General features: G+C 49.3%; 1 protein-coding gene and 1 non-coding gene across 2 annotated transcripts; one reads left to right on the top strand and one right to left on the bottom strand.

Annotated features, from left to right (window-relative positions):
• The first annotated feature begins 2,387 nt into the window (after positions 1-2,387).
• Positions 2,388-8,648, top strand: Atp1b2 (ATPase Na+/K+ transporting subunit beta 2). The gene is made up of 7 exons (XM_028780120.1): positions 2,388-3,095; positions 4,827-4,955; positions 5,254-5,358; positions 5,460-5,665; positions 5,873-5,929; positions 6,753-6,851; positions 6,964-8,648. Exons 1-7 carry the CDS (start codon positions 2,984-2,986, stop codon positions 7,126-7,128), a joined length of 873 nt encoding a protein of 290 aa, XP_028635953.1. The 5' UTR covers positions 2,388-2,983; the 3' UTR covers positions 7,129-8,648.
• A 1,808-nt stretch (positions 8,649-10,456) lies between these two features.
• Positions 10,457-10,558, bottom strand: LOC114631803. The gene has a single exon (XR_003713005.1). It is a non-coding gene; the product is annotated as a U6 spliceosomal RNA (small nuclear RNA).

Raw genomic sequence — 10,558 nt, 5'->3', positions numbered from 1 at the left:
AGCTGCTTTCCTGGGATTTCTTACAGAAGAAGCCCTTCCATGTTTAAGCTGAATTCAGTAACCAGCATTATCTCGTTTAGATAAAGGCCGACTCTCAAAAAGCATAGAGTCTAGGGTGGGGAAGATAGCTCACTGGTAGAGTATCTGCCAATTATATTTAGGGCCCTGGGTTTTGGGCCTCAGCACTGGGATGGGGGAGGGGAAGTTTACAATGTAATGACAGAGACAGAGCATACAAGTAAGTTCATGATCCATGTGCTCACGAGAAAAACTCAGGCGGCAGCCTTGGCCCCTTGCTTTGCCTTATCCCTGTTGTTTACTCGTCCTACCTCTGAAATAGGTTTTTTAACTCATTCTCATATCTCCCATCTTCCACCTTGATATCCCTATTCAAGTCAGTTGCCTCTCTTACCTAGAATACTTACATGCTCTAATGTGTCCAAATTGGCCTTGTTTCTTGTGGCCGTGCAAGTTGCATGCATGTACACACACACACATACACACACACACACATGTATATGGAATTATGTGCCATAAGGGTAATATATCTAACATTGTATTTATTTTTTGAAAATCTTTTGAACATATACAATGTATTTCGGGGGCTGGAGAGATGGCTCAGTGGTTAAGAGCACTGACTGCACTTCCAGAGGTCCTGAGTTCAAATCCCAGCAACCACATGGTGGCTCACAACCATCTATAATGAGATCTGATGCCCTCTTCTGGTGTGTCTGAAGACAGCTACAGTGTATTCATATATAATAAATAAATAAATCTTTACAATGTATTTCAATAATATCTTCTCACATTCTTCTCCAATTCCCCCAGGATGACACCCACCCTCACACACACACACACACACACACACACACACACACACACACACGCATTGGCTTTATTTTTGCAACGAGATTTCTCTATTAGGCCAGGCTGGCTTCAAGTGTTATCCTCACACCTTCAGTTTGAGTTACCAGCATGGATTAAGGTATCTGGCTCTTCTTTCTCCTCCTCTTCTTTCTCCTTCCCCTTCTTCTTCCCTCCTCCTCCTCTTTCTCTTCCTCCTCTTCTTTTTCTTCCTCTCCCTCTTCTTCTTTTTCTGAGTTAGGGTCTAGTTATGCTGTCCCAACTGACTTTCAACTCCTGACCTCAATCAATCCAGATCTGGTCACCATGCCTGGTACATTCATTGAATTTAATTATGCATTTCACAGTTTAAAATGCTAGAATTACTTCCATGATACGTGGAGTAAAATTAAAATTACAATCAGACATAGTCATGCACACCTGTAATTTCAGCAGAGGAAGGCAACCCTGGAGCTGGATATGATGGTACACACCTGCAATCCCAGTATTCAGGAGTCGAAGCAGGAGAACTAGGAATTCAAATAATCCTTGGTTACTTCAGACCAGTGTTCCAGACCAGCCTGGGATAAATAAGATCCTGTCTCAAGAAATGAAAAACAAAAAACAAAACAAACAAACAAACAAAACACACTACTATCACCACCAAGAATAATAAAATATGGCATATTTTTATAAATCCGGAATTTGGGAGGCAGAGGCAGGAGCATCCCTTCAAGGCCAGCCTTGTGTACAGAACCCACACGGTAGAAGAAGAGAATCAATTTCTATAAATATGGGCCATGGTGCTCCTGCCACAGAAAGAAGTAAAGATAATGGCCCCAGTCTAAGGGCTTCCTCAGAGCAGCAGCCAATGTTCCAGCAAAGATAGACCTGTCGGTGGGGGCTGGGAGGCAGGACATATGCAGACCTGGCTGTAGAACTAGGATTAGGGACGCAGGGAAATTCTGGAGCCTCAGACAAGTTTGGGAAGGTGGCAGAGTCCCTGATCATGGAGAACAGGTAGGTTGGACAAAGGAACCTAGAAGGAACCGAGAAGAACGGCGTCCTGTGGTGGCTTCTATCCTTCTCTGTGTTCTAGTTTTTAGGCTCTTTCTTGGTGTCTGGCGCTTGCTTTTCTTTATTCCTCTCACATTCTACCCTCTGTTCCGGAGGCTTTCGAAGTAACTCTTAGTCTCTTTTTAAATTCCCTGCCCCGAGCCCCCCACTTTTGAGTGCGTATCAGCTTGTCTTTAGGTTTGAGCCTCCAGGGGGTGATTTTTTTTTTCAACTCTACCCAGACTCACCCTCTGTCTTCTTTTCCCACCTAGTTTCAGTACTGTACCTGGGATCTGGGGTAACGAAAAGCCGACTAGGACCAAAAGACGCACCAGGGGGCGGGTCCAATCCCCCTCTGTATTTGCATATGTATGAGGTCTCCTGGGCGAGCAACGAAGAGGCGGGGTTCCTGGGGGGGTGGGTGGGAAGGGGGCGGACACCCTCAGAGTCACAGAGTATAAAGACTGTGCGCTGGGACCGCGCTCCCCGCACTGCTGAGGAGCGGAGCCTCCGATTGGGGGGCCCCTATCCTTGCCTATTCCCCCCCCCCGCCCGACTGCTCGTCCCCGCCCCAGCTCCCACTGGCTGGGCCAACTGTGGTGTGGCTGTCGCCGTTTGTCGGAGGAGCCTTAATCGGCCACCTGCCGCGTTCCACAGCCTCTTTGCATCTCGGATTTCGGGGCGGCTCCCTCCCCCATCTTTCCCTGCTTCTTTGCACCCCGCTTTTTCTGCATTTCGCTCGAATTTTGGAGCCGTCTGGTTTTGCACCCCTTTTTGTTTTGCTTCTAGGCGGTGTGTGGGGTGAAGGTGCCTTGGTATTCCTTCCCCTGGTTATCTTTCCCTGTTTTGACAGCCCCCTTTCTATCGCAGTCGGGGGGCCTAGCTTCGGCGCACCTCCGCCGCACTGCCAGCAGACCACAGCGCGTGGCTGTGCACCCCGGAATTTGCAGCAGCTGCATATCTGATTGGAGTCTCCCTCGCCTCGCTCCCGCGCGCATTCGGTGCGTGGAGGGCTTCAGCGCGCGACGCCCGGGCTTCTCCGCAGCCCCTAGCAGCGCGCCGGGACTCGCCCCGTGCCTCCAAGATGGTCATCCAGAAAGAGAAGAAGAGCTGCGGGCAGGTGGTTGAGGAGTGGAAGGAGTTCGTGTGGAACCCGCGGACGCACCAGTTCATGGGGCGCACCGGGACTAGCTGGGGTACGCGGGGATGGCGCCGGAAAGGTGGTAGCTGACCGCTCGGCGACGCCTTTGGGGCGCAGGGTCCCGCGGGCGTCGCCCCAGCTCTCCTGCCGGGTCCCTGGCGTCCAGCCCCCACTGTCGGGCTTTGGATCGGGAGGGGCCCGAATCAGCGGTCTAATCTCTCTGACTGGCCTCTGCGGAGGCGGAGAAAGTAGGTCACTGCCGCCTGCCCGCCCCCCGCGGAGCCCCCTCGGGCGGGGGGTCGCGGGCTCTGCGCGCGTGTCCGTGCCACGGCGCTCCCGCTCCGGCTCAGGCCCTGCGGTTGCACACGGTCATCATCCCTCTCCCCGAAGAGTGCCCTAACTCTCCCCCTGGCTCTCACTAGCTAGCCAACCTCGTTTATTTTTAGCTCTCACCCACCCCCTTGGACCCTGGGAACATTCATGAGGAGGCGGATCTGGCAGGGGGGCTTGGGGGGGCGTTCTTAACAGCGGAAGTTGTTTGTCTGTCTTCCACCATTGGCCGTTTGGAGCCCTCTGTGGCTGCTTCGTGGGTGGGGGGCTGCCAGGACAGATGATACTTTTCTAGGCTTGACATTTTCAGATGTCAGAGGTGGAGGGAGAAATGGTCACAGTGCTGAGATGGGTACATCCTCCGGCAGGGTGTTTACATGGGACTCAGATGCCTTGGAGGAACTCTCTACCCTTACCTCAGGGGTGTGCAAGGACTTTTATGTAGTCAGGGGCTGCTGATGGGTACCCTGTGAGGTAAGGATGACATTCTTGCAAAAGACAATGCCAAGCTAGAGAATTGAAGCACAAGGAATTCTGTGTGACATAATTTACAATATACTCACATTGATTGGACACAGTCTTCATCAGACCACCCACCTGAGGCTTGGGGGACCATGAAAGGAGGTCAGTGCAGACCATGTCCTCAAGGAGTAAAAGACTCTGTGGGGTGTGAAGGATCAATGGATGAATGCTTGAGATACTCAGGAGCCTTCACAGAGGAACTGCGTCTTCTTAGGAGGAAAGACTGATAGTTCAGGGTGATTGGAACAGCATGTCCTCCTCACACGAGGCCTAGGAGAGGAGTCAGGAGGATGATGTCCAGGGAAGGCTTCTAGGCTTCTGTCTTTTCCATGACTTTGGCCAAGATCTTGTGTGAGTTAAAGGTGGAGGTGACTGCTGGGCCGTTAGCCCCTCATTTCAGGAGCTGATTCCTCAGGAGAGAAAGAGATAGACAGATAGACAGACAGACAGATATTGATACTGGAGTCCTGGGAGTCTAGGCTCTGAGGTGGTAAGAATTTGGCTGGGAATGGTGTCCAGAACCAGGTTACAGATTCCTGTGCTAAGACAGCTCTGTTCCAATACAGCAGGAACAGATGCTGTGCCTTTTCAGGACCATGCATGGCTGAGAAGTTGGAAATGTATTAGATGCAAAATGACAGTGGCCTATTCTTGGAACTGTCACAACAACTACAGTTTAGGTCTCTTGTGGCCTCCAAAAGGTCGGACTTCACCGTGCCCCAGGAGGAGTCTGGGAGTCAGTGCTGGAGCTGGGCCTTGCCTGTTTCCAGCTTGTTTCCTTTAGCTCCCAGGGGAAGGCCCTAAGATATCCTGTTGCTCCTTGGCCTATCCCAATACACAGCTTGAGAGGAAGAAGGATGAGTGAGGTTGATGGGTTGGGTGAGCTTTTATAAGGGAGATGTAGAAGCTGCTGACTCTAGTTCCTCTCCCCTAGCCTTCATCCTCCTCTTCTACCTCGTCTTCTACGGCTTCCTTACCGCCATGTTCACCCTCACCATGTGGGTAATGCTGCAGACTGTCTCTGACCATACCCCCAAGTACCAGGACCGACTGGCCACACCAGGTGAGAGAAGAGCCTCCCTTTACCAGTCACTAGAACTGCTGTGTCTTTAAGCCCTCACAAGGAATTTACAGTTCTTTTCAGGAGTTTGATAAGGAGTTCTTGAACTTGGTCCTTCCTTCCCATGCCCTGCAGCCGGGAGTCATGTGTGGCAGCTGCCACAGGAGATTGCCCTCCCAGGAGGGCAATTTCAGATCTTTGCCCCCACCTGACCCTGGTGATCTTCATATCTATCTTCTTCCCTTGATGTGTTCCCTTCATCTTATATGTGACCCCCAGTCTTCACTCATGTTGGCTCTAGGCTTGATGATTCGACCCAAGACTGAGAACCTTGATGTCATTGTCAACATTAGTGACACCGAAAGCTGGGATCAGCATGTTCAGAAGCTCAACAAGTTCTTGGAACGTGAGTGTGGGGCTAGTCCAGGACCTTGGGGGAAGGAATCCTGGACCCCAGAAGTGAAACCTCAGGCCTCTGACCTTCTCTGTCTCCCTCCCACTGCCTAGCTTACAACGACTCCATCCAAGCTCAAAAGAATGACGTCTGCCGTCCTGGGCGATATTATGAACAACCAGATAACGGGGTTCTGAACTATCCAAAACGTGCCTGCCAGTTCAACCGGACCCAGCTGGGCAATTGTTCTGGCATTGGGGACCCTACCCACTATGGTTACAGCACCGGGCAGCCCTGCGTCTTCATCAAAATGAACCGGGTACCCATGACATTGGTCCTCAGGGAGGATTGAGGAGGGAGCTGGGCCACCATCTGTTAACTAATGTGTCCTTTCATTGGGGTTAATGGGCATTAAAGAGATTTTTGGTAGTTTATTCTAAGAGGTGGAGCTATTGGAAGCTAAGCTCTGGAGCTGAAAGGCTCGACACCAAGATGTGGTAACTTCTTCTAAATCCACCCTCTCTAGGTCATCAACTTCTATGCAGGGGCAAACCAGAGCATGAACGTCACCTGTGCTGGGAAGGTGAGTGTGTGGGTCCTCCCTACCTGCCCACTTGGTTATGCTTCCTGGTTTCTGAGTGCTTCACCCATACCTCCCTGTCTTTTTGTGCTTTCAGAGGCCCCAACACTATAGTGACAAGGGGGTAAGACTGGGCTTCTGTGCAGTTTTAGTTCTAAGAGGCTTTTTAGCCCTTTTGCTTCTCTCTAGGATAATACAGAGAGCCTGCTCTCCTGGAGATAGACCCATCCCCTCCTGCACCAGAGCTTTGGCCTCTGGTTCCTTCCCTGTCGACCTCTTACGACTCAGTTATCTGTGTTTCTTCCACTCTCCCATAATGCCTTGATTTTCAGTTCCCTTTAGAAGTCTGCTATCTGCTGATTCGTTAGCATCATTTGCTACAAGTAGCTGTCCTTGGAACCCTGTACCCGACTCTGTCCTCTCTAGAAACTCTGCCCTCCCTCCCCCAGCAGTTTCCCTCTTCCTTCCTACTGAGCCTTGACTGTTTATCTGTTCTTTCTTGGCTCTGCTCCAGAGACCGATTCCCAAGGATGGGGTAAGAACTTGGGGTTGATGGTGGAGTAGAAGGTCCCCACAGTGTTGTCAGTACACTTAGAAGATCTAGTCTGATGGCAGACCCCTCTCTGGAGGCATGCAGATACGAACATGTGTGCATGCGCGCACACACAAACACACACACAGCTACTGAGCAGATGCACAGCTCAAAGAAAACAAATTTGACAGGGATAATTTGGGATGAAGGAGGTACGAGGGAAGTCTTGTGAGCTCTTCCAGGTGCCTGCTGTTCCTCATATCCTCTCCCCTTAACCTTCTTGCACCCCCACAGAGAGATGAAGATGCTGAGAATCTTGGCCACTTCGTCATGTTCCCTGCCAATGGCAACATTGACCTGATGTACTTTCCCTACTATGGCAAAAAGTTCCATGTAAGTCCCACCGAGGAATGTCCTTGATGGTGGCTCCTGAATGACAAAATGAGGTTCTCGGGAAAGAGCCCAAGGTACCAGAGGCTTGAGTCTTTTTCTTCTTCTGGCCTAGGTAAACTATACACAGCCCTTGGTGGCTGTGAAGTTCCTGAATGTGACCCCCAACGTGGAGGTGAACGTAGAATGCCGCATCAACGCTGTCAATATTGCCACAGATGATGAGCGGGACAAGTTCGCTGGCCGTGTGGCCTTCAAACTCCGAATCAACAAAACCTGAGGCTCCCCACCCCCACTCACCCACACTTTCCTGTGGATGCTTCTGGAATGTCCTTGACCCTGCCTGGTCCCTCCCTCACCCACCCCAAAGGTATTTTTTATAACAGAGCTATGACTTGTCTGATCCTCACACCCTTTCCCCAGCTTCTTTACCCCGCCTGAGGTCCACACAATTTCCAACATCTTCCAGCCTTAGCTGAGCCAGAGACAGAGAGGAGTCAGGAGTTTTCTAACTCGGGAGTTGGAGTTGTGACTCAGCGACAGAGGACTTGCCTAGCATGCACAAGGGCCTCTGCACTGTTGGAATTGTCTAGTTTTGAGTTTATGAATGAGATGTCCTTACAACTCCTGTTTCAATTTCTACTCACATCCTCTGAGAGTTCTAGAAAATGGTCCCATCTACCCCGACTCTACCCCCACATACCCCTCTCCCGTTTCAGCCGTTTGCTTCCCAGGGGTGAAAACTGTTTTCCCTCCCTTCTCAACGGTGTAGCCACTTTTCTCTTGTCTCTTCACACTTCTGTCACCATAACAGTATCTTGGTGGCTTTGACTTGGTGGTTCCTCCAGCAGTTCTGTCCTCTCCTCTCCCTTACCCCTCCCTCTGAAAAACTGCCATTTGTAGCTGAGTACAAGTTGGTTCTGTGGCCTTTTCCGTCCTTCCTAGTACATCCTGCTTCTCCTCCAATTGTGACTCCAAAGGAGGACTGGAAGAGAAGTCTTTAATTCTTCTAGAAAATTCTCTAGTAGGCTTAGACTTTTAACTTCGTCCTGGTCCCTCCTGTCATCCAAACAGCTCCTACTCAGGCGGGCTTGACCTGCTCTGAATATCCACTTTGTTTTTAACTGATGGTTCCCTTCCCCCACTGGCTTTCCCAGAATATCTTTCAAGTTCTCCTTCCCAGGGAGCTCTGGGGGAGGGGCCGCTGTCTTGGCTCTATCCCCAGTGGCCACCTTGGAAACGTCAGCTGGCTGGGGGGACTCCCTGAGCTCAGATCTACCCACCCCCATCCTCTTTCTGGCTACTCCTTGCAAGTTGCTAACTGGTCACTAAGGTCTTCTCTTTCTGCATACCAGCCTGACAGCTTCAGACACCCGCCTCCAGCTCAGCTCTGAATTTCTTGGCCCCGCCTCCTTTAAACTCTTTTGCCTTTAAACAAACAAACAAAGAAACAAACAACCCCTATAATGTCCCTAGAATGTTAAGAAAGAGCACCCTGCTCCGAGTTTTGGTCCATCACAGCAGCCTCTTCCTCTGGCCTCTCTGCTTCTTCTTACCCTTCCTAACCTCCCTCCTCTTCACTGCAGCCCCCACGTCTCACCCTCAAGTAAATCCTTCCCCCTTTCCTCCAACTGGATCTGTGTCTCTTCCACTTTGGGTATCCAGGTCTTCCTGCCCCTTCATCTTCCCGGTGGTCTCCTTCTGCAGTTATTTAATGCCTGTGTCAGATCTACTGTAAAAAGAGGATAAAGTACAATAAAATGAGAGTGAATATATATATAAATGTATATCATACACAGAGCCCTGTGTGTGCTTGTCTTTTCCTGAGAAGTTGGAAGAACTCTGAAGAACGATTGAAGGGTGAATTTGGGTGGTACTGGGTTACCCACTCCTTGAGCATGTTCTTTCATTTTGACCTCTGCTCTCCAGTGGCCAAGCATCAATTCCCTTCCCTTCCAGCGACGTTAAGCTGATGCACACTGCACTGAGGTTTACAAAGTACCTCTGTGGATTTTAGGCACCATGAGTACGTACTTAAGAAAGCAGCAGAGTCTGTGGCACAAGTTTAACAGACACAAAAGAAGCAGTCACACAAGGTAGACCTGTGCTTCAAGAAGGGAGAGTATGTTGGTGATAGTGGTCTATTGTCAGGGGCTGGAGGGTGGAGCGCAGGGGAGTTCTCTTAGAGGAGAAGCCACCTGAGCTGGGACTTCAGTTTCGGAGACCAGATTTTGTAAATGCTTTGAGACAGATTTGTTGACTAGATGAAGCTGATTTCAACAACTGTAAGGATTCTAATTTTTTTCATTTGTATTTGAAACTTGTGGTATTTCTCCTGCTTCAGCCTTCGGAGTGCAAGTGTGAATCACCATACCCATCCAGAATCCTAATCCATATAGGGAAGGAATGTATTCATAGTTAATAATAATTCTCCTCCCAGGCCTTGAGTGTTACAGTTTGTTTTGGCTGTCACAATGTTGTGTATGCATATAGTACCCGTTATCATTCTAAGCAAATCCTAAGTCCAATTCACTGTCAAAGCCAGCTGACCTGGAACTCCGGATCCTCTGAGCTATGCTTCCTGAATACTAGGATTGCAGGTGTGTGCCGGTTCCTAACTTCAATTTTTATTTTTAAAAAATTAATTAAATGATGTATATGCATGTCTGTCTGTGTGTGGGTGTGTGTTTGTGGGTTTGTGTACGTGGGTGCACTGTCTGAGGAGGCCAGAGGTTTGGATCCCCTGGAGCTGGAGTTACAGGCACTTGTGAGCCTTCTTACAGGGGGGGTCCTGGGCAACAAGCACAGGTGTGCATTCTTAACCTTGAGTCATCTCCCCAGACCTGGTCTAACTTTAATTTTTAGAGTATGCTTTCTGATATCTGACGATGGCATACAGAGTTCCCTATCCCCTTACCCTTTTCAGTTTTCAGTGTTGGAAACTGAACCCAAGACATTTTACGTGATAGTATGTCATACTAAGAGCTATGTGCCTGACTCACTCTCTCCTTAAATCACTACTGGCTACTTAACTGCCTATAACTGTTTTTGGTTGGAAGTGCAGCTTAATGGCAGAGAACAAATGTAGCCTGTGTGAAGCCCTGAGTTCAACTCCAGGGCCACCTCTCCCATCCCAAAAGGCAGAAAGAAGCCTGGGAATGTAGCTCATCCTGAAAGTGCTTGCCTAGCATACATGAGCAGGATTAATTTCCAAGACCACATAAGACTGGGTATGGTGATGGTGCACGCTTGTGATCCCAGTTACTCCAGGAAGTTGATGCTGACTGGAACCACTAGACATTCAAGGTCATTATCCCCTTCAATGGGAATTTGACATAAGCTTGAGCTATTGCCTCTGTCTAAAAATAAATAAATAAATAAAAGCCTCTTGCCTCCTTTTTGAAACAAGGATGCAAGTAGCCTAGGCTAGTCTTCAATTTGCTACCATCTTCCTGCATTGCCATTGCCATTCTATTACCAGTCTATTACTGCTTTAATTAAAATACAATTTTTTAAGGAGTGGCATTTGCAATGTCATCAGATACTTTTCAGCACCTGTTGATATGATCATATCATTTTTCCTCTATGTTGTTACCATTATGAATTATGCTAATAGATCTTTTTTCACGAATTTGCGTGTCATCCTTGCGCAGGGCCATGCTAATCTCTGTATTGTTCCAATTTAGCATATGTGCTGCCGAAGCGAGCAC

This window comes from Grammomys surdaster, unplaced genomic scaffold (assembly GCF_004785775.1).
Source record: "Grammomys surdaster isolate TR1022 unplaced genomic scaffold, NIH_TR_1.0 364, whole genome shotgun sequence".
NCBI lineage: Eukaryota > Metazoa > Chordata > Mammalia > Rodentia > Muridae > Grammomys > Grammomys surdaster.
This window is presented reverse-complemented; position numbering and strand designations above follow the sequence as displayed.